The sequence below is a fragment of the Erythranthe guttata genome, chromosome 12 (genome assembly GCF_056151865.1).
Source record: "Erythranthe guttata isolate IM_541 chromosome 12, IM_541, whole genome shotgun sequence".
Classification (NCBI taxonomy): domain Eukaryota; kingdom Viridiplantae; phylum Streptophyta; class Magnoliopsida; order Lamiales; family Phrymaceae; genus Erythranthe; species Erythranthe guttata.
In genome coordinates this window covers 3,237,356-3,261,531 of record NC_142544.1, presented here as the reverse complement: position 1 = coordinate 3,261,531, position 24,176 = coordinate 3,237,356, and the positions used below count along the sequence as shown (strand labels likewise).

Sequence of the window (24,176 nt, the reverse complement as noted above, 5' to 3'; positions counted from 1 at the left end):
CTCTTGAAGATATTGTTCACTTAAGGTAGAAAGTGCGAGATTTTTTGGTAAAAGAATTAGTGGAAAATGTAAGAGTTTTTTTATGAAAATATAAATTAGTTTGATAGTGAATAATTTATGAATTTATAAAGAATATAGGTAAAAGAGGAAGAAACTGGGAAAATAGAAATATATATTTAATTTAGTAGTGAAAATATTTTAAGAGTGTTAAATAACATGTCCCTAAAAATATATAACGATGTTCGATATTTAGAGTGCATAGTGTATACATAAACGCCCACAAGTATGATTATGGACCGTGTAGCATATTTTAAATGAGCTCTTTGATATAATCATTCAATACTTCTTTTAGTAGGGAAAGACCCAAACTATTTTGCACTATTTGAGAAAAGGGAAAATTAGAGAAACCACCCACCTAGAAAATGTAGTTAAGAAAACACCCCCTCCCAAAAATAATTACAGAAAACTCCCTTAGTTAATATTCTACCCATGTATATTTTTATAATTCCAAAAATTACCCTTAATTGTCTATTATACTCTTTCAAATTAAGAAACACCCCATCCCAAAAATAATTAGAGAAAACTCCTTATCTAATAATGCACTCAATTGACATTTTCATAATTCCAAAATTATCCTTAATTTTCCAATCCACTTTCTCTCATCTTCTTCTCTACGTACATTTTTTCTCTCTCTCCTTCTTTTTCCTCATCTTTTTCCTCCTTTTCTCTCCTCTTTTTTCGCCATCTTCTTCTTTTCACTGTACACTCTCTCTCTCACTCATTTTTCCTCACCTTCTTCTCTAATGTACTCTTCATCTCTCTCTCTCTCTCTCTCTCTCTCTCTCTCTCTCTCTCTCTCTCTCTCTCTCTCTCTCTCTCTCTCTCTCTCTCTCTCTCTCTCTCTCTCTCTCTCTCTCTCTCCACCTTTTCCTCTTCTTCTTCTTCTTCTTTGTACAAATGGAAAAGATCGTCACTCATATCATCAACAGGATTGAAGCCGTATACACAATATCTTTTTTATTTTTATTTTTTCTTACAACAAATCGCGTAAGAAATTACGTGAGAAAAAAAACAATAACCAATTTGTTTTGAGATTAATTTATGCAAATATGTCATGAGTGTGAGTGTATCTTTCAGAATTTTCTGTTGATTTTGACAACATTACTGTTTATTGGGAACAAAGTATGATTTCCAGATTCTTCATCTTTTTTCTTATCTGTGTTTTTTTTTCTCTCTTTTCTGCTTGTTATATTTTAATGGAGTTCTTCAGTAAATTCGTTGATGGAGGATTTCAGTTCTTGAAACTAGGAGACTGGGAGATCGAATTTCCATTATGGTTGACAAAGAGTGGTGTGGCGGCGGTGTGGTGACGATGGGATGTAGATTTAGGGTTTTTGGTGGATCGGGCGGATAACAGCCCAGGTACAGAAATTCGCGCAGGCGGGAACCTTAATCGACTATGCATGTTTTCATAGTCGATTAAGCTAATCGACTATGTATGTTTTCATAGTTGATTAAGCTAATCGACTATGTTCTGATAGTCGATTAAGGTTGATCGACTCCATTTTTTTTTTTTTTTTTAATATTTTATGGATTTTTTTGTTTATTGATTTCAATTGTATAAATCATTTATAATGTTTGTATATTTTTTGTTTTTGTAATATGTAGTTGATTTTGCATTTTGTTGTTGTTGTGATTTGTTATTTTTAGTAGCAGATTCTTAATCGACTATGCTTCACATCATAGTCGATTAATATGCTTCATTGACTCCAATTTTTAAATTTTTTTGGATTTTTTGTTTATTGATTCCAATTGTATAAATCAATTATAATGTTTGTATATTATTTGTTTTTGTAAAATATAGTTGAATTTGCATTGTTGTAGTTGTGATTTGTTATTTTTGTAGTCCATTCCTTAATCGACTATAGTTTTTCATAGTCGATTTCATATGCTTCATAGTCGATTAACATATTTGGTAGAGAACAAAAATTAGAAAACGAAAAAAATAAAAAAATAAAATAAATAAATAATAATAAAGTAATAATAAATTAATAATAATATAATAATAATAATAATAATAATAATAATAATAATAATAATAATAATAAATAATAATAATAATAATAATAATAATAATAATAATAATAATAATAATATATAAGAGAGAGAGAGAGAGAGAGAGAGAGAGAGAGAGAGAGAGAGAGAGAGAGAGAGAGAGAGAGAGAGAGAGAGAGAGAGACGGTCATGGGGATAGTGGGCTGATGGGTTATGGGGATGTGTAAGGTGGAGGGACATAAATGGAAAATTGGGTGGCTGAAATTTGGAGTGGGTTTTTCTCAAATGGTGCAGCCCTTTTTCTATTAAAAGAACTATTGATGGGGTTATATCAAAGAACCCCTATTTTAAAGGGGCTATTTGATATAACCTTTCAATACTTCTTTTAATAGGGAAAACCCCAAACTATTTTGCACGTTTGGGAAAAGGGAAAATTACACCCCCCCCACAACCCCACCTAGGAAATGTGGTTAAGAAAACACCCCCTCCCAAAAATAATTAGAGAAAACCCCCTTAGTTAATATTCCACCTATGTGATATTTTCATAATTCCAAAATTGCCCTTAATTGTCTATTATAGTACTCTTTCAAAACCCTAATCTGATTTTTTTTATTTATTTTTCATCCGCCGTTTTCAATGTTCCATCTTTTTTCTCTTCTTCTTGGTTTTTTTTTCTCTGTTTTCTCCGGCAATCTTCTCCGCCGTTGTCGCCGCCGCCGCCAGAAGATGGAGAAAGAAAGAAGAGGAACCACTCATCAAACACTTTAAATAGTTTTGATAGCGATTCTGAATTTGAATGCAAGGATTCCTATATACATCGGAGGGAAAAAGAGGTAAGATTGTCGATTTGTCGCCGGAATCAGATTTTGATGGGTGGTGGTTCTGCTTTGGTTGGTGGTGCGAGTTGTGATTTTATTTATTTATTTGTAATAAAAAAAACAGTCACAATGTCAAAGTAAGGTGGTGATGGTGTGTTGTGGCGGCGGTGTGGTGACGATGGGGAGGCAAATTTAGGGTTTTTTGGTGGATCTGGCGGAAGACGGCGCTTGTAGAGAATTTCGCGCAAGCTGAACCCTTAATCGACTATGTACATGTAGTCGATTAAGCTAATCGACTATGCTCTGGCAGTCGATTAAGGTTGATGGACGCCATTTTTTTTTATTTTTTTTGAATTTTTTGTTTATTGATTTCAATTGTATAAATCATTTATAAGTTTTATATATTTTTTTTTTGTAATATATAGTTGATTTTGCATTTTTTTTCCAGTTGTAATTGGTTATTTTTAGTAGCAGATTCTTAATCGACTATGCTTCACAACATAGTCGATTAATATGCGTCATTGACTCCAATTTTTTATTTTTTTTTGGAATTTTTGTTTATTGATTCCAATTGTATAAATCAATTATAATGTTTGTATATTATTTGTTTTTGTAAAATATAGTTGAGTTTGCATGTTTGTATTTATGATTTGTTATTTTTAGTAGTCCGTTCCTTAATCGACTATAGTTCATCATAGTCGATTAACACACCTGATACAAAAAAAAAGTTAAAAAAGGAATTTTTTTTTTACAATAGAAAAAAATAATAACAAAATTAAAACATAAATAATAATAATAATAATAATAATAATAATAATAATAATAATAATAATAATAATAATAATAATAATAATAATAATAATAATAATAATAATAATAATAATAATAATAATAATAATAATAATAATAATAACAATAATAATAATAATAATAATAATAATAATAATAATAATAATAATATTAATAATAATAACAATAATAATAATAATAATAATAATAATAATAATAATAATAATAATAATAATAATAATAATAATAATAATAATAATAATAATAATAATAATAATAATAATAATAATAATAATAATAATAATAATAATAATAATAATAATAATAATAATAATAATAATAATAATAATAATAATAACCACCACCCATAAAAATCCGATTCCGGCGACAAATTGATAATTTTACCTCTTTTTGCCGTCGATGTAGCAATCGTGGCATTCAAATTAGAACCGCTATCAAAATTATCATCATCTTTATGGCTTTTGTTAAGATCTGCAACGACGACGACCCCGACAACGACGGCGACGACAATGACGACGATGGCTTCAACGGAATTGGCATCGTGTTGTTCTGGTGGTGATGTCGGTGGTTGGTTCTTCATCTTCCAATCAAGAGAAAATAATCGAAAGAATTGAGAGAGAAAAGTATAATAGAGAGAAAAAAAAAAAAGCAGAGAAGAGACGGAAGAAGAAGAGACGGGAGAGAAGAAAAAATAAGATTAGGGTTTTGAAAGAGTATATTAGTCAATTAAGGGCAGTTTTGAAATTATGAAAATATCATTGGGTGGAATATTAACTAAGGGGGTTTTCTCTAATTATTTTTACAAAGAGGTGTTTCCTTAACTCATTTTCCTAGATGAGGGGTTTTTCTTTAATTTTTCCTATTTTAATCTATGACAATTTTAAATTATTACCGGCTTTGAGACTATTTTAAGTCAGACTTCTTAAAGTCAAAATTATTTAATGTAAGTTAGGCCTAACATATCTATAACCATGCATATATTAATTAACGTGGGATTTAAATGATGGTGGATATAGGGCTTAATTAACGTGGGATTTAAATGATGGTGGATATAGGGCTGAACATGGATCGATTTTAACCACCAACTAACTCATTTTTGACTTATAATTTGGAATGAATAATCAACCATTAACCGATTCATCTAAGTTGAGTCGATAATGTCAACCAACCCATGTAAGTTGGCTCGATAATGACTTCTAATATGCTATAAAGTTGGTTAGTCGGTAATATCGGTCAACCAACTTTATTTATTAATTTATTATTTATTAATTTTATTTAAAATATTTAATATTTTCAATTTTAAATTTCTATGTTATATCACATTTATTAAATTGTCTAATATTGACCAAAATTGTAAGACCAATAAATCTAACCTAATTATCTAATTTGAACTATTTTAATTTTAAGACATTTAGCCTAAATATTTGGACGATTATTATTTGTTGAACTATTTATTTTTAATTGCAATGCATATGGCCCGTAATGTTTTGAATTTTTTATTTGAACATCGTTGAACTAATTATATTTAATTGATAAAAAGATATATCATTGTAACAACTAACAAAATATTAAATAAAACTAAAAAAAATATTTAGATGGATGATCCATCAACCAAACCATCAACCGACCCACTATATTGGTTTACCCATGTAAATTGGGTCGACAACGGTTTCCAATATTTACCAAAGTTGGTTGGATAGGTTGAGTTGATTTTATGACTGGTTTTTAACCAACTCAACCAACGTACAACCCTAGGTGGATATATATACACAAATGATCATATCAGTGGCGAAGTCAGGATTTCATCATTGTGGGGGTTGTATATGTGTTAAAAGATAACGTAAAAAATTAATGAAAACAATGATTATCCCAACACTGATGAATCTAAAATGTTGCTACATGATGAACTTTATTTTTTGTGGGGTTCAGGGACAGCGACCCCGGAAATAAAAAATCTGATTTTTGTTTTCAAAACTAGAAAATATGAAAAGAAAAACCTAGCACTTTTTTTGCATTTATTTGAATTTTAGGTGCACTAAATAATAATTTGGTGAACTTAATAGATATAAATGCGTAGTACAGTGGAGATTTTTACAATTGAGGATGACTTGAGAACATTATAGGAGAAATAGAGATGGAGAAAGAGAGAATTCTGTCCCTCACGTATATTAGTCATATATATAGTTACATATAGGAATCCCTAACCTATTACACAAGGTAACTATAATAAATAATAATAATAATATATACGATAATATACATCACTTCCCAGATTCACCCTTAATTCCAAACACAATTCGTAACCTCTTTATCCTACTTGTTCGATCCATTTATTATAGGAGGACAATGCAAATGAAAAAAAACTATACATACTTGTACAAAAAAAAAAAAAAAAAATTTTGAGGCGGACCATGGCCCACCTGGCTTTCCCACTGACACATACGAGATGTTAATTGGCGAACCACAATCTAATCGTTTGAAAATTTATCCACCATCACTAAATTCTATTAAATTTAGTGAAATATGAAATTACGGAATAATAATTTAGTATATTTTTTCTGAATTCGAATCAGAAGAAATTATTATTTAAATGAGATTATTAATTTATTGAATATTAATTTATCGAGTTTTTACTGTAGTCCGCAACGATAGTTTAGTTGGTAGAATAGAAGAGATATATAACGTCTGATAGTCCGAGTTCAATTTTTTCCTTACCAATAGTTTCCGGATTGAGTTCATTGCACATAATTTGCCCAGAGTTTGTTACACATCTCATGCAATTTGCCAATTATTTTCCTAATAATATTTTTGTTTAATAAGATGAATTTGAGATTTTTTTTGTTAAAATCATCTGCAGATAATGATTTGATGCTACCAAATAAAAAATTCTATTTTTCACTTACATTTATAATATAAGAAATATTATTATAATAGAAATATGATCGAATTCTTTAGCCTAATTTATTATCAAGTCAACTATTTTGACTATATCGAAACCAACAATAAATCACGGGCTTATGATATATTTTAAATAAAAGTTAGTATTAATTAGTAATATATAAAAAAATATAATCAAACTATTGTTTTTTTTCTTTTCTTTTATTTATTTATTTACATGGAAAAATACTAGTATATATTATTATTTAAAAATATGGGCTATATGCCAAACACCCTTTATTGGGATTTTAATTCTTGATAAATCATTTATTTATAAATGATATTTGAGATAAATCCAATGAGCCTAAAAAACCATATGTGCCCCACTATTTATTAATTAGTACAATAATTTAATTTAAAAAAAAATATACCCATAATCTACACCTAAATCTTCTCAAAAAAATATACCCATAACCATCACGCCAATTCAGTTTTTTTTTTCCTTATCTTTTTTTATTTTGTTTAATAGTTTTCTTTATTTCGATTTAAAATTTTAAACTATTAGTAAAAGTTACCATATTATATTATTATGAAAAATCAAAAAAAAAAATTAAAATATACAAATCCCCATATCTCACGCCTTTTCCTATCTCACGCCATTTTGAGTTGATGTTTTTTCCATTTTATTTTTTATTTTTTTAATGGTTTTTAAAACATTTTTTTTTACTTTTTTTTTTATTTAAGTTTTTTAAATGGTTCATATTTAAAAAATTGAAATCCACTACATACTCATCGAAAATCAATAAATTTTTCAAAAAACACTATGAAATTAAAGTAAAAATTACTATAAAATAAGCATAATCCACATTAATATTAACGTAATCCACTATTAAATTAGTGTAATCAATTTGAAATAAGCATGTTTTAGGAAGGAGAAAATCGAAGATACATGAAAACCACTTTACATAAACAGCTATATAAACATGAAAACCACTCTATATAAACAATTGTATAAACATCAAAACCAATATGTATAAACAACTATATAAACATGAAAACCACTCTGTATAAACAACTATATAATCATGAAAACCACTATGTATAAACAACTATATAAACATGAGAACCACTATGTATAACAAGTATGTAAAAATAAAAACCACTCTGTATAACAAACTAAACATGTAAACCACTCTTTATAATTACAAATTCGTTTTTTTTTTTTTTGCTCAGATAAACAACATAACGTCCAAGCAAAACAAATATGTTCATACATCTACAATTCTCTCGAGATAACTCCTGATTAAGATGTTCGGATTCGATAATCCATTGAATCAAACAATATCGAACAATATTGAATACCTAGCGTCTCCACTTCCCCACTGTGACTGCAACATATCCAAACCCCAATACAAACGACAGATTAATATATATATATATATATATATATATATATATATATATATATATATATATATATATATATATATATATATATATATATATATATATATATATATATATATATATATATATATTAACGCACTAGTAAAAAAATGACTTTTTACAACGATTTTTTTTTACTACAGTAAAAAGTTGTAATAATTAAAAAGTACCTTTTACTATGAGACAATCTTAGAGTAGTGGTAAATGATAGAATTTTACCGTAGCAAAAAAATGTTTGCTACGGCCATTCAGCGGAGAAATGTTTTGGCACGCCCGTATATGCTACGGGGCAAATTCTTAGCAAATGCGTTGCAAAATTTTTTTTAGTACGAATTTAATATCTTTTGTTACGGTTAATGATCATAGTGAAAAACCAATTTTCTACTAGTAACTTTTTATACCCATCAAACGTTTAAATACAAGCTCAGTAGAAAAAGAAAACATAAATGATCATAAAAAGTAATTTATTTTATTGATTCTTGCAAAAGGAAATCCGTCCTTTGTACGTACTAATAATTAGTCCAGATAATGGACATTTATTGTCACATGCATGCATGTATTAGATAATAGGTCTTCTAATTCAATAGGGAATGTTGAATATTTCACATATTATATAAAGCCTTAATTCCTTGAATATCATCTGTATTCAACTTGATCTTAGCCTGTCCTGCTGAGACTGAAGGGTACATAATCGCAGCCTGTATGGAGCTATGCCCAAGCCCAAGAAGGTGTCCAATTTCATGTAGTGCCACAGTTTCTAGGTGGAAAGTATTTGCGACGGGGTCGACGGACCACCTCTCGTCCGCATCGTAATGAAGCCTCCCATTGGTTGGAGCGAATGCATGGGCTAGGGTGCCGCCCGGGCCGTCGAACGAGGCCCCATCTCCGTGGTTCCCACGTAGAAACCCTATGGTCAGATCAGGGGTTTGATCGCTGGAAGCCCGTTTGAAAGTGAAGTGGGTGGCGTTGTCCCAGTTTTGAAAGGCCCGCTCTGCAGGGGCGACTGCGTTAGCGGGTACGTTGGACAAAAAGCCGTAGGTTAGGTTATATTTGGAAGGCGGCCATTTAGGGTTTCCTGAAAAGAAAGTGTAGTGGGATACTGCATGGACATGTCCATGCTGGTTGGTGCTCGGGCGCATCGTGTTTTCACCGTTGATGATGTCGGGGACCCCACATCGAGGCATGATCATTGTCGATACCGTTGAAGCGTCTAGTATGCCGGTGGGGTTAATATTGAAATTTTGCTGGTAGGTTTTGATGGCGGACTCAAGGGCATCGTCAAATAGGTTATTGACTTGGGTGTTATTTAGGTTATCGAGATAACCAAATTTCTGGAGGTAGTTTTTTATTCCACTGATCCCTAAGGCTCTGTCACCTTTAACGGAACCTTGTAGTGGTTTGATGAAATCGAATGGTGACAGTATTTCGTCAAGCGGTATCACCCTCAGGGCATAGCCAATAGGGGAAAGGCATATTAAGGAAATAAGAAAGATGGGGAAAAAATGTTGAATTGCCATAACTAAGTTAGTAATATCAAGGAACAAATCAAGAAGATTATGAAAGAAATTGGTTGTGAGATAATGTTATTTAGTACACATCTCTTTTTATAGACATTTAGTTTTGTATTGAAATTAAAGAGGATGAGTTACATAGATAGCCACCACATCCACCACTTGTGATTTTATGGCAATAATTAATCCACATATTAGAGAAATTAAATATTGAATAAATTAACTTCCTACAATATATAACTAATCTTATCTACAAGGATTTCCCTTGTATTGATAGCTTTGAATAACAGAATCAGAGGGACGGTATTATTAACTAGGTTAGATACTAAGGCCGACGACCTTTTAAAAGAGATGATGATTAAGATTGTAAATCAATCCTCAAATATAATTGAGGGTGTTCACTTGGTTGGTAGACTAATCAAACGAACGGAATCGAAAATTCAGTAAGTATAAAATATCGAATCCAAAATTCAGTAAGTATAAAATATCGAATCCAAAATTCACGAAGGTCACATGTAAGACTCTTGATAATAAGGAATATATTTTCATCCACCAATTACGTTGCTCCAAAATACACTAGAATCTCGATAAATTAATACTCGATAAATTGATAACCTCATTTAAATAATATTTTTTTCCGGCCGACTCCATATAATATAAATGTATTAAATTATTAGTTCGATAATTTAATAATTTGCTTAATATTTAGAACTTTCTTAGACCAGATTGTAATAATTTATAAAGGTTTAACTATAAATCTTGATAAAAATACTAAAATAGAGTGGTGTTATTTCCACCTCTAAGTTATCTCAATTCACCATCAAATTCATGCAAAAATATCATGAATACCCTTCAAATTTCTAACCCACCACCCTTCTTTATATTCTTTTAATCCTTCTATATTCTATTTTTTTTTTTGCAATAAAATATTTATTATAAAATATTTAAACTTTCATATCAAATGATGACCAGCACATTATGTAAATTGTATTAATGGAGCTTTTTATTCAACTTTGCACAATAAAATTGTGAATTTTAAATTTTGGGTAAATTACACCAACACCCCTGAGGTATGCTTAAATAACTGTAAGGTCCCTATGGTATCGATAATTACAATCACCCCCCTGAAACGTAGTTAGAAACTCCAACGGGATAATGCATTGGATAGATTATTCCGATATGGTTCTAATGGACTGTAACTTTTAGCTAGTGGCTGAGATAACATAGAGTTATGGGGAGTAATGAGGTGACATGCCTCCCGAAATATTACTTAAATCACCCATAACTCTTTGTCGTCTCCACCACTTCCTGAAATCAATAGTCCGTTAGAACTCTATCGTAATAACGTATCCAATGCATTATCACATTAGAGTTTATAACTATGTTTCAGGGGGGTGAGTGTAATTATCGATACCATAGGGACCTTACAGTTATTTAAGCATACCCCAGGGGTGTGGGTGTAATTTACCCTTAAATTTTATATAGTTAGCCGACGGTTGATTCGTCCCAAAATTAATCCTAAAAAGGCGAAACAAGATTCTAATAATAGTCAAATCTAAATCAGTCTCTGGGCATTGCGATGATTGAAATGTAACTCATTTTTTAAATTTTAATCAACCGAAAACAACAATACCAACATTCTCTGTTTTTTTTTCTTCCTACATAAGCGTTGTTAATTTATTTTCTCAAATAACGTGAATTTCTGCTCTTCTTGACATTCAGATGTATTTCTCTATCGAAGGTATCATTCACCAAAGGTGGAGAATGCCAGATTTTTTGGTAAAAAATTAGTGGAATGTGTTGGAGTTTCTTGTGAATATTTTAATTAGTTTGGTCGTGGACAGCTGATGAATATATATAGGATATGGAAGAAAGAGGATGAAATAGGTAAAATATATATATATATATATATATATATATATATATATATATATATATATATATATATATATATATATAAAGATTAAAGATATATATATTTAATTTTATGCTGGAATAAGATATTTTTTTAGGGTGAAAATACCACGTCTATGAAAAACATATAAATATCTTTTATTTACAGTGCATCGTTGCATATATAAATGGGCTCTTTGATATAAACCCCCTCAATACTTCTTTTAATAGAGAAATGCCCAAGCTATTTTGCACCATTTGAGAAAAACTCATTCCAAATTTCAGCCACCCAAATTTTCATTTGACAATTAAGGGTAGATTTGAAATTATAAAAATAATATTTGGTGGAATACTAACTAAAGGGATTTTCTCTAATTATATTTGGAATGGGATTTTGCTTAACTACATTTTCTAAATTAGGGGTTTTTTGCTAATTTTCCCATATATAAACGCCAACAAGTACGAGTGTGGATGGACCATGTAGCAAATTATAAATCTACGACATATTAAAACTATTGCCACCTTTCAGACTAATTTAAGTCAGACTTCTTAAAGTCAAAATTATTAAGTTAGGCCTAGCATAGTAACATATCTATAACCATGCATATATTAATTAACGTGGAATTTAAATGATGGTGGGTATACAAACACATTACATAGGGGTGTGAACGAGCCGAGCTCGAGCCGAGCTCACCTCTTTTGGCTGGCTCGAGCTCAAGCTCGAGTCTATTTTGTCGAACTCGAGCTCGTCGAGTTCCTCTGTTTTTGGCTTGAGCTCGAGCTCGAGCTCGTCGAGTTCCTCTTTTTTTGGCTCGAGCTCGAGCTCGTATCAATTTTGTCGAGCTCGAGCCCAAGCTCTTTTTTTTTTTTTAAATATTTTTTTAATTATTATTTTATTATTAAAAATTATTTTAAAAAACATACAAAATAAAACTAAATTGTAATTATATATATTTTTAATATTTGTATTTATTTCTATAATATTTTATATTATTATACATTATTTAAATAAACATAAAAAATAAAAAAATAAAAAAATAAAAAAATAACAATAAATAAGGCTCGCGAGCTCATGAACAACTAAAAATCGGCTCGAGCTCGGCTCGTCAGAAAGCTCGAGCTCGAGGTCGAAAACCTTGAGTCCGAGTTCGAGCTTTTTACGAGCCGGCTCGTCAAGCTCACGCGTCGACTCGGCTCGTTTACCACTCCTATACACACATGATAATTTAATTTGCGTACCACAGTTTAACCGTCTGAAATATTATTTTCCGTCGCTAAATTCTATTATATTTAGTGAAATATTAAATTATCGAATTAATAATTTGGTATATTTTTTTTTTGAATTGGAATCGAAAAAAGTTATTATTTAAATGAAATTATTAATTTATCGAATTTCTACTATAGTCCGTAACCATAGTTTAGTTGGTACAATATAAGAGATACATAACATCTGATAATCCAAGTTCAATTTTTTTATGACCAATAATGTTTTGACTACGGGACAATCTTGGACCCGTGGTAAATGCTAGGATTTTACCGTAGCATTTGCTACGGCCATTTAGCGTATTAAATTTTTGGCACGCCCAGGGGCGGACCCAAGTTATGCCTTAGGGGGGCCTCTACCCCTGCAGGAACTTTTTTTTTTTTACCTTTTTTTTAATTATATTTTTAATATTTTGTGTTATTTATCTATTAATTTATACTCTTTAGTCCCCAAATTTCAAATTTGGTACCATTTTAGCCTAAAGAAATTTCTAGCTCCCCATCCAATACCCGTGGGTCTGCCCCTGGGCACGCCTGTATATAGTACGGGGCAAATTCATTGCATATGCATTGCAAAAGTTTTTTTTAGTACGAATTTGATATCTTTTGCTACGGCTAATGATCGTAATAAAAAACCATTTTTTTACTAGTGTCGTTTTATACTCGTCAAATGTTTAAATACAAGCTCAACGAAAACAAAAACATAAATGATCATAAAAAGTAATTTACTTTATTGATTCACCACCAGATTAATGCAAAAATATCATAAATACCCTTCAAATTTCTCACCCACCACCCTTCTTTATATTCTTTTAATCCTTCTATGTTCTTTTTTTTTTTTCAATGAAATATTTATTTAAAATATTTAAACTTTCATATCAAATGATGACCATCGCATTATGTAAATTGTATTAATGGAGCTTTTTATTCAACTTTGCTCAATAAAATTGTGAACTTTAAATTTTATATAGTTAGCCGACAGTTGATCCGTCCCAAAATTAATTCTAAAAGGGCGAAACAAGATTCTAATAACAGTCAAATCTAAATCAGTTTATGGGCAGATAGCGATGATTGAAATATAACTCATTTTGTTTTTTAAATTTTAATCCACCGAAAACAACAATATCAAAAATCTCAGTTTTTTTTTCTGCCTACATAAGCGTTGTTAATTTATTTTCTCAAATAACGTGAATTTCTGTTCTTTTTGACCTTCAGATGTATTTCTCTATCGAAGGTATCGTTCACTTAAGCTGGAGAATGCGAGATTTTTTGGTAAACAAATTAGTGCAATATGTTGGAGTTTCTTGTGAATATTTTAATTAGTTTGGTAGTGGACAGCTAATGAATATACATGATATGGATGAAAGAGCATGAAATAGGTAAATATATATATATATATATATATATATATATATATATATATATATATATATATATATATATATATATATATATATATATATATATATGCGCCTAATTGGCCCAACCCAATCGGCCTACAAATTATTTATCTACTGGGTCACGGGCCCAATATTGAAGACCACTATCACCGAGGCCCAATCACGTTCAAGTAAGGTTTTGGCCCGACAATCCCTACTAAGCTATAAATAAAGGTTTGAACTCATTCCTTAGGGTACGTTCTATTTAACTGAGCAATACTATCAACTGTATTCTCTGGACTATTTATATGATCAACACGTCTGACTTGAGCGTCGGAGGGGTTCCGCCGGATCAACCCCGGCCTAGTTCACGTGTTCTATTATCGCAGGTATCTCAAGGTCATCAAGCTCGTGAGCCAGTGATCCACTATGCTCTTCCAGCTCATCCTACGTCAACTATCTAAGGTGATCTATTTCTAGCATAATCAATATATATTTAATTTTATGCTAAAATAAGATATTTTGAGGGTGAAAATACCACGTCTATAAAAAACATATAAAGATCTTTTATTTATAGTGCATCGTTTTATATATATATGGGCTCTTTGATATAACCCCCTCAATACTTCTTTTAACAGAGAAAGACCCAAACTATTTTGCACCATTTGAGAAAAACTCACGCTAAACTTCAGCCACCCATCAGCCCACCCCATGACCGTGTCTTTCTCTTCTTTTTTTAATTTTTTTTTTTTGTTTTTTAACTTTTTTTCTCTAATGTTAATCGACTATGAAGCATTTAAAATCGACTATGATGAACTATAGTCGATTAAGGAAAGGACTACTAAAAATAACAAATCACAACTACAAAAATGCAAATTTAACTATATTTAAAAAAAAACAAACAATATATAAACATTATAATTGATTTATACAATTGGAATCAATAAACAAAAAATTCAGATAAAATAAAAAATTGGAGTCAATGAAGCATATTAATCGACTATGATGTGAAGCGCAGTCGATTAAGAATCTCCTACTAAAAATAACAAATCACAACAGCAAAAAAATGCAAAATCAACTACATATTACAAAAACAAAAAATATACAAATATTATAAATGATTTATACAATTGAAATCAATAAACAACAAATCCAAAAAAAGTAAAAAAAACTGGAGTCGATCAACCTTAATCGACTACCAGAACATAGTCGATTAGCTTAATCGACTATGAACATGTACATAGTCGATTAAGGTTTCAGCATGCACGAAATTCTCTACACGCGCCGTCATCCGTCCGATCCACAAAAAAACCCAAAATCAGCCTCCCCATCGTCACCACACCACCTAGAGCTCCTGCCATGGCCGAACACGTCAGTTTCTTGAACATGTTCAGCTCCACCAATGAAGCAACATCATTCTTGAGCACCTTCTTCACAATCTCCTCATCGATGAATGGTCTCGCACACAATCGATTTTCCCATCCATTCAATCCAGTTCACTGCAGCAGGTTTCTTGTCCGAACAATAGTTGTCTGAGATTCCGATAACGTCCATGTCAGGGAACTCGTGGTTGAGGAAGTCTATGACATTATGGACACCTTTAGAGACCATGTTCATCCCCATGGCATCCCATGTGCTGCAAATGAACCTCATATACAGGTATACCGAAGAAGCCGAGGAGATAGATAAAAGAGGCAACGAAGGTGACGATGGTTGCGATCTTAGAGAGGGTGACGACGTGGAGGGGGGTGGAGTTACGGATTTTCTCTCGCCATCGGAGGAGAAAATAATAAACGACGGAGAAGAAGAGAGTGAAGAAGACGGCATTGGTGAGGTATAGAGGGAGAGGGATTGGTGGTGGTGAGGGGCAGAAATGGAGAATTTGGGAGAGAAAGGAATCAATGGGTCAGTGGAGCGTGAGGAAAAATGAGAGAGAAATTAAGGTTTCAAAATAGTACATTGACAATTAAGGGTATATTTGGAATTATAAAAATAATATTTAGTTAAATACTAACTAAGGGAGTTTTTTCTAATTATTTTTTGAAGGGGATTTTGCTTAACTACATTTACTAAATGAAGGATTTTTTACTAATTTTCCCATATATAAACGCCAACAAGTACGAGTATGGACCATGTAGCAAATTATAAATCTACGACATATTAAAATTATTGCCACCTTTCAGACTAATTTAAGTCAGACTTCTTAAAGTCAAAATTATTAAGTTAGGCCTAACATAGTAACATATCTATAACCATGCATATATTAATTAACGTGGAATTTAAATGATGGTGGGTATATATACACATGTTAATTTGCGAACCACAGTTTAACCGTCTGAAATATAATCTTCCGTCGCTAAATTCTATTAAATTTAGTGAAATATTAAATTATCAAATTAATAATTTAGTATATTTTTTTTTTACGAATTCGAATCGAAAAAAAATTATATAAATAAAATTATTAATTTATTGAATTTCTACAATAGTCCGTAATCATAGTTTAGTTGGTATAATAAAAGAGATATATAGCTGAGAGATTAAATATGTCTAAGAGGGGGTTGAATTAGGCTTTTCAAAACTTTTTAATATTTTTACAGATTTAAATATCGATTAAATTATTTCTAGAAAAATATATTTTTCTTTGATAATAAAATATTTCAAGTAATAAATATTTTGCAAACTTCCAAATTAATGTCAAATTAAGTTTTAGCAATAAACAATATATGAGAGGAAATTTGAATACGATAAAATAAAGTGCGTAAAGTAAATGACATCAAATTTATAGTGGTTCGGAGAAATTCCCCTACTCCACTCTTCTAGGCCCTCGAACTTTTATTCCACGTGCCTCCAAAATCCTTGGATTCCCCACACGAAAAAAGATGTGCTTACAAAACTCTAACGACTTTCACCAACGATGTGCTTACAAGGGACTCACTCTTTCGCACTTATCAATACGTACTTACAAGAGACTAACTCTTTCGCACTCAACAAAAATCTCACATCAAAGAAATGCTCTCTAAGAGCTTTACAAAATCCCTCTCAAGATATATAATGAAACAAGTGATAAGCAAGAGGAGAATTTCGAAGTTCCTAATAAGTTAATGACTCTCTATAAGCTCTTTTCGAAATTGGCTTGGAATGAATGAAGCTTGAATGAATGATCCACTATTTATAGGTGAAGCTCTTCATCACTAGAAATGGAGGAATCAATCTTTAATCTCTTGATTGATTTGATGATGAGTGTGATTGATCTCCAGCTGATTGAGTTCAATTAAATCACTTGAATATGGTAAGCATTTGAATTTTGAAACTCAAAAGGAGTGTTCTTTCTTCAAAAACAATTTTCAGCAAAGCATCTTCCAGCCACCTTCAACAACTTCCGGGGCAGACTGTCTAACTTCCGAACAACTTATATTTTTTGAATCTTTGATTGAGGATTGATTTAAAATCTTTCCAAGTCCGAAAATATGGTTCTCAATCAGTTTACATAAAAAAAGTTTTTCAAACTATTCAAATAATTTTAAATATTCAACCATTTTCCAAAGATAGAAAATCTTGAATTTCAAAAAACCTTTTGCCTCAAAAATCTATATTAAGTTGAATAACAGAAAATCTCATGAATATTTTATTTCAAATCTCAGTTGACCCCTTTTCAAATAATTTTCAAATAAAAAGGATTTATTTTCGAAAATAAATTATCATTTTATAAAGGGATAATTTTCGAAAATAAAGACCAAATAAATTGGGCTTAATATTTGATCCAAGAAAAAAGAATTTGGACCAAGACTAGGAAGTCGTGTGGAGGATCGTTCGGATCTCATTCTCGGGATAGTTCAAGGACACTAGGCCTCTTATTGATTATGTGATCACTCCGGTCTTGATTAATTTCGTCTTGAAAAACATAACTCAAAAAAAATACTATTAGATCAAATCAATTGTTTGTAAATCATCACATTCGAAAGTAACCTTTCGGCTAACAATAACATCTGATAATCCAAGTTCAATTTTTTTTACGACCAATAATGTTTTTACTATGGGACAATCTTGGAAGCGTGGTAAATGCTAGAATTTTACCGTAGCATTTGCTACGGCCATTTAGCGTAGCAAATTTATGTCATGCTCAGGGGCGGACCCAAGGTATGCCTTAGGGGGCCCACGCCCCTGCAGGAAATTCTTCTTTTTTACCTTTTTTTTATTATATTTTTAATAATTTGTGTTATTTATCTATTAATATATACTCTTTAGCCCCCAAATTTGGTACCACTTTAGCCCAAAAAAAATTCTAGCCCCCTCATCCAATACCCCTGGGTGCGCCCCAGGGTACACCTGTATATACTACAGGGCAAATTCATTTCATATGCATTGCAAAAGTCTTTTTAGTACAAATTTAATATCTTTTGCTACGACTAATGATCGTAGTAAAAAACCATTTTTTTACTAGTGTCGTTGTATACCCGTCAAATGTTTACAAGCTCAATGGAAAACAAAAACATAAATGATCATAAAAAGTAATTTATTTTATTGATTCTTGCAAAGGGAAATCCGTCCTTTGTACATACTAATAACTAGTCCATATAATGGACGTTTATTTCACATGAATGCATGCATGTATTAGATAATAGGTATTCTAATTCAATCGGGAATGTTGAATATTTCACATATTATATAAAGCCTTAATTCCTTGAATATCATCTGTATTCAACTTGATCTTAGCCTGTCCTGCTGAGACTGAAGGGTACATAATCGCAGCCTGTATGGAGCTATGCCCAAGCCCAAGGAGGTGCCCAATTTCATGTAGTGCCACAGTTTCCAAGTGGAAAGTATTTGCGACGGGGTCGACGGACCACCTCTCGTCCGCATCGTAATGAAGCCTCCCATTGGTTGGAGCGAACGCATGGGCTAGGGTGCCGCCCGGGCCGTCGAACGAGGCCCCATCTCCGTGGTTCCCACGTAGAAACCCTATGGTCAGATCAGGGGTTTGACCGCTGGAAGCCCGTTTGAAAGTGAAGTGGGTGGCGTTGTCCCAGTTTTGAAAGGCCCGCTCTGCAGGGGCGACTGCGTTAGCGGGTACGTTGGACAAAAATCCGTAGGTTAGGTTATATTTGGAAGGCGGCCATTTAGGGTTTCCTGAAAAGAAAGTGTAGTGGGATACTGTATGGATATGTCCATACTGGTTGGTGCTCGGGCCCATCGTGTTTTCACCGTTGATGATGTCGGGGACCCCACATCGAGGGATGATCATTGTCGATACAGTTGTAGCGTCTAGTTTGCCGGTGGGGTTAATATTGAAATTTTGTTGGTAGGTTTTGATGGCGGACTCAAGGGCATCGTCAAATAGGTTATTGACTTGGGTGTTATTTAGGTTATCGAGATAACCAAAATTTTGGAGGTAGTTTTTTATTCCACTGATCCCTAAGGCTCTGTCACCCTTAACGGAACCTTGTAGTGGTTTGATGAAATCGAATGGTGACAGTATTTCGTCAAGCGGTATCACCCTCAGGGCATAGCCAATAGGAGAAATGCATATTAGGGAAATAAAAAAGATGGATAAAAGGTGTTGAATTGCCATCACTTCGTTAGCAATATCAAGAAACAAATTAAGAAGATTATGTAAGAAATTGGTTGTGAGATAATGTTATTTAGTACATCTCTTTTTATAGACATTTAGTTTTGTATTGAAATTAAAGAGTATGAGTTACAAAGATAGCCACCACATCCACCACTTGTGCCTGAACTCAACGGGCAGCCACCACAACCACCACTTGTATTTGCTTTTTAATATTACTATCAATAGGATGAAAGAAGGCATATATACCAGAAAATATTAATAAGTTGTAATTTGTATTCCAATAATTATATTTAATGCTTTTTTTTAGAAATAAAAAGCGGAATAAATTAATTCCCGAGTACGTATAATTTTTCTTACGTATCTAGACGGGTTTCTCTTGTATTGATTGCTTTGAACAAAAGAATCGGAGATGTGCTTACTAGGTTAGCTAGGTACGGTTTATTTGATATATGCTACACCCAGTAAAATATATCGAGTGATTGTTAATCGTTGATCTGCACATAACCATAGACATTCATATGTATGTGTGCTTAGTATTAATATTAATCTTTATAGATGAAAGATATTGGAGATATTAATATTAAATGATACATTTCACTAACAGCTTAAGCTTTTGGTTGAGATGGTCATTCAACATGGTATCAGAGTCAGGCGAATGAAAAGGTCATGAGTTCGAATCCCACCGCCACCCATTTCAAATATCATGAGTTCGAATCCCATCGCCACCCATTTCAAATATTTGAAGTGCAAGGCTTCAAATGTAATTCGCCTGCATAAATTATTAAATTAATTTTCCACCATGTATAACTAATCTTATCTACATCGGTTTCCCTTGTATTAATTGCTTTGAATATCAGAAATCAGAGGTACGGTATTATTCACTAGATTAGATAAAGGTAGGCAACCCTAGAGAGAGATGATGATGAAATTTGTAAACCAATCCTCAATACAATTAAGGGTGTCACTAGATTAGATAAAGGTCGGTAAACCGATTGAATCGAACTGAACTGAAAATTCGGTATGTATCAACTATCGAATAAAAAATTTGGTTCGGTAATCGGTAATTTTGTTTGGAATTCCGGTATTCAGTACGGTATACCGTATTGATGCCCGTTGTACCGTACCGCAACAAATAATGAAATATTTGATAAATATTTATTTATTTTTCTTTCTTTCTTTTTAACATCTTTAAGGTGATAACAAATTGTAAAGCACTTTTCGATTGATAAAAGTTTTTTCATTATGTACAAATTAGCCTCGATTGATAATTACCTTTTGCTTTAGTGTAGATTATTGAAATTTTTTTGAGTGTCAAATTCAAGAATTAATTAGTTTAAATATGTTATTTTTATATTTTTTTAAATACTATATATTTTCGTTTTACCGTTATTGAACCGAAAAAATCAAATAATTCGGTACTAAATGGTTCGGTTTGTAAACAGTAACAAAATTTTGATGTACCGAAATTTCGATTTATTAAAATTCCGGTACAGTTCGGTACGATACTATCGAATGAACAACCCAAATATTTATTGCTTTATTTTAGGATTTTATATCTGCCAATTTTTCAAAATCAAGTGGATGGTATTAGAAAAAGTTGAAACCTAAGAAAAATAAAATAATTTTTAACAATTTAGTTTTATATAAAATATTAAATTAAATATTTTTAATTAAAGAAAACAAGGAAAAATAATAAATCGACCGAACAAGTACAATAAGAAATTCACGAATTGTGAGTAAGAACCAAGGGCGAGACTGTAGGGGTGTAAACGAGCCGAGCTCGCCTCTTTTGGCTGGCTCGAGCTCGAGCTCGAGTTTATTTTGTCGAGCTCGAGCTCGCCGAGCTCCTCTTTTTTTGGCTCGAGCTCGAGCTCGTGTCAATTTTGTCGAGCTCGAGCTCGAGCTCGAGCTCGAGCCCATTGTCTTTTTTTTTTTTTTTTTTTTTAAATATTTTTTTAATTATTATTTTATTATTAAAATTATTTAAAAAAATAAAAAATTAAAACTAAATTGTAATTATATATATTTTTAATATTTGTATTTATTTCTATAATATTTTACACTATTATACATTATTTAAATAAAAATAACATATAAAAAATAAAAATAAAAATAATAAAATAATAATAAATCCGGCTCGCGAGCCGGCTCGCGAGCTCATGAACAACTAAAAACCGGCTCGAGCTCGGCTCGTCAGAAAGCTCGAGCTCGAAAATTGCAAGTCCGAGTTCGAGCTTTTTACGAGCCGGGTCTTCGAGCTCACGAGTCGGCTCGGCTCGTTTACACCCCTAGGCGAGACCACCCTTGGAAAATGATAGACGCAAGCTCATCCTCAATCAAAAAATAATTCATTACATTATACCTATATATTTATTAAGTTTACCAATTTTTTATTATTTAGTGAACTTAAAATCCAAATTAATACAAAAAAAAGTCCTAAGTTTTTTTTAACATATCTTCTGATATTGTCAAAAAAAAAAGATTAGGGGCATTTCCCATTAACCTTCGAAAATTTAAGTACACTATGTAACAATATCTTATACTCAGCTACTATTGGAACAACCATTGTTGTTATTAATTTATTACTTACATTATTTTTTTAATGTATATCCAACCCTCCAATATTGAAATTCTGACTTCGCCACTTACAAAACTTTTGATACCGGAGATATATCATATATCTACATCAATCAATTACATTGCTCCAAAATGAACCTTTCACAACAATTATTTTTTTTAATCATTAAAAAATACTAGTATTATATTATTATTTAAAAATAATGGATTTAGTACAGGGGTTCATACTACATAATGGATTTAAATAAAAGCTCAATGTAGAAACAAAATATAAAATTATCATAAAAAGTAATTTATTTTATTGATTCTTGCAAAGGGAAATCCGTCCTTTGCACATGCATGTATTGGATAATAGGTCTTCTAATTTTGAATATTTCACATGTTATATAAAGCTTTGATTCCTTGAATATCGTCTGCATTCAACTTGATCTTGGCCGTTCCTGCTGAGACTGAAGGGTACATAATCGCAGCCTGTATGGAGCTATGCCCGAGCCCAAGAAGGTGTCCAATTTCATGCAGTGCCACGGTTTCCAAGTGAATAGTATTTGCGACGGGGTCGACGGACCACCTCTCGTCAGCATCGTAATGAAGCCTCCCATTGGTTGGGGCGAACGCATGGGCTAGGATCCCGCCCGGGCCGTCGAACGAGGACCCATCTCCGTGGTCCCCACGTTGAAACCCTATGATCAGATCAGCGGTTTGACCGCTGGAAGCCCGTTTGAAAGTAAAGTGGGTGGCGTTGTCCCAGTTCTGAAAGGCCCTCTCTGCGGGGGCAACTGCGTTAGCGGGTACATTAGACAAAAATCCGTATGTTAGGTTATATTTGGATGGCGGCCATTTAGGGTTTCCTGAAAAGAAAGTGTAGTGGGATACTGTATGGATATGTCCATGCTGGCTGCTGCTCGAGCTTGATTCGTGATTTTCTATGCCAGCAGGCTGCATCGTGTTTGCACCGTTGATGATGTCGGGGACCCCACATCGAGGGATGATCATTGTCGATACCGTTGCAGCGTCTAGTACGCCAGTGGGGTTAATATTGAAATTTTGCTGGTAAGTTTTGATGGCGGACTCAAGGGCATCATCAAATTCGTTATTGATTTGGGTGTTATTTAGGTTGTCGAGATAACCAAATTTCTGGAGATAGTTTTTTAGTACACTGATACCTAGGATTCGGTCACCCTTGACGGAACCTTGTAATAATTTGATAAAATCGAATGGTGACGGTATTACGTCACCCAGCTGTATCTCCCTCATGGCATGGCCAATAGGAGAAAGGCATAATAGGGAAACAAGAAATATGGGAAAAAAATGTTGAATTGCCATGGCTAAGTTAATAATATCAAGAAACAACTTAAAAAGATTATGAAAGAAAATTGGTTGTGAGATAATTGTATTTAGTACATCTCTTTTTATAGACATTTAGTTATGTATTGAAATTAAAGAGTGTAAGTTACATAGATAGCCACCATATCAACCACTTGTGATAGTCTGAACTCAATGGCCAGCCACCACAATTACCACTTGTATTGATTTTTAATATTAGTATTTATAGGATGAAAGAAGATATACCAGAAAATATTAACAAGTTGTAAGTTTTATTCAAATAATTAATCGGTATTTTTTGTGAAATAAAAGTCGGAAAAAAAATAATTTCCGATGTATAACTTTTCTTATATATCTAGGTGGGTTTCTCGATCTTGTATTGATCGCTTTGAACACCAGAATCGGAGGTACGGTTTCTAGGTTAGGTAAAGTCGGGAAGATATATGCTTATATTGGATATTTGTTAAGTGTAGATAAAATTAAATAATAATTCACTAAGCACATATATATACATATGGATATGTGTAGATCTACGATTAATACCCCTGTTTAATAACTGGGTGTAGCATAGAATTTCCGATAAGGCATATGACCTTAAAGAGAGATGATGATTAAGTTTGTAAACGAATCATCAAATTAAATACCACCCTCTATA

The 24,176-nt window shown here is 32.0% G+C and overlaps 2 protein-coding genes and 1 pseudogene across 3 annotated transcripts; all 3 read right to left on the bottom strand.

Annotated features, from left to right (window-relative positions):
* Positions 1-8,449: 8,449 nt before the first annotated feature.
* On the bottom strand, positions 8,450-9,599 carry LOC148766238 (metalloendoproteinase 2-MMP pseudogene; annotated as a pseudogene). The gene has a single exon (XR_016035028.1). The product of XR_016035028.1 is annotated as a metalloendoproteinase 2-MMP pseudogene (transcript).
* Positions 9,600-18,548: 8,949 nt separating this feature from the next.
* Positions 18,549-19,735, bottom strand: LOC105976780 (metalloendoproteinase 2-MMP). The gene has a single exon (XM_013002044.2). It carries the CDS (start codon positions 19,619-19,621, stop codon positions 18,707-18,709), a length of 915 nt encoding a protein of 304 aa, XP_012857498.1. The 5' UTR covers positions 19,622-19,735; the 3' UTR covers positions 18,549-18,706.
* Positions 19,736-22,537: 2,802 nt separating this feature from the next.
* Positions 22,538-23,571, bottom strand: LOC105976779 (metalloendoproteinase 2-MMP). The gene has a single exon (XM_013002043.2). It carries the CDS (start codon positions 23,519-23,521, stop codon positions 22,574-22,576), a length of 948 nt encoding a protein of 315 aa, XP_012857497.2. The 5' UTR covers positions 23,522-23,571; the 3' UTR covers positions 22,538-22,573.
* Between the last annotated feature and the right edge of the window lie 605 nt (positions 23,572-24,176).

Excerpts from the sequence above, each read along its gene's own strand:
- LOC105976779 (XM_013002043.2), bottom strand. The coding sequence starts at position 23,521 with ATGGCAATTCAACATTTTTTTCCCATATTTCTTGTTTCCCTATTATGC.
- LOC105976780 (XM_013002044.2), bottom strand. The coding sequence starts at position 19,621 with ATGGCAATTCAACACCTTTTATCCATCTTTTTTATTTCCCTAATATGC.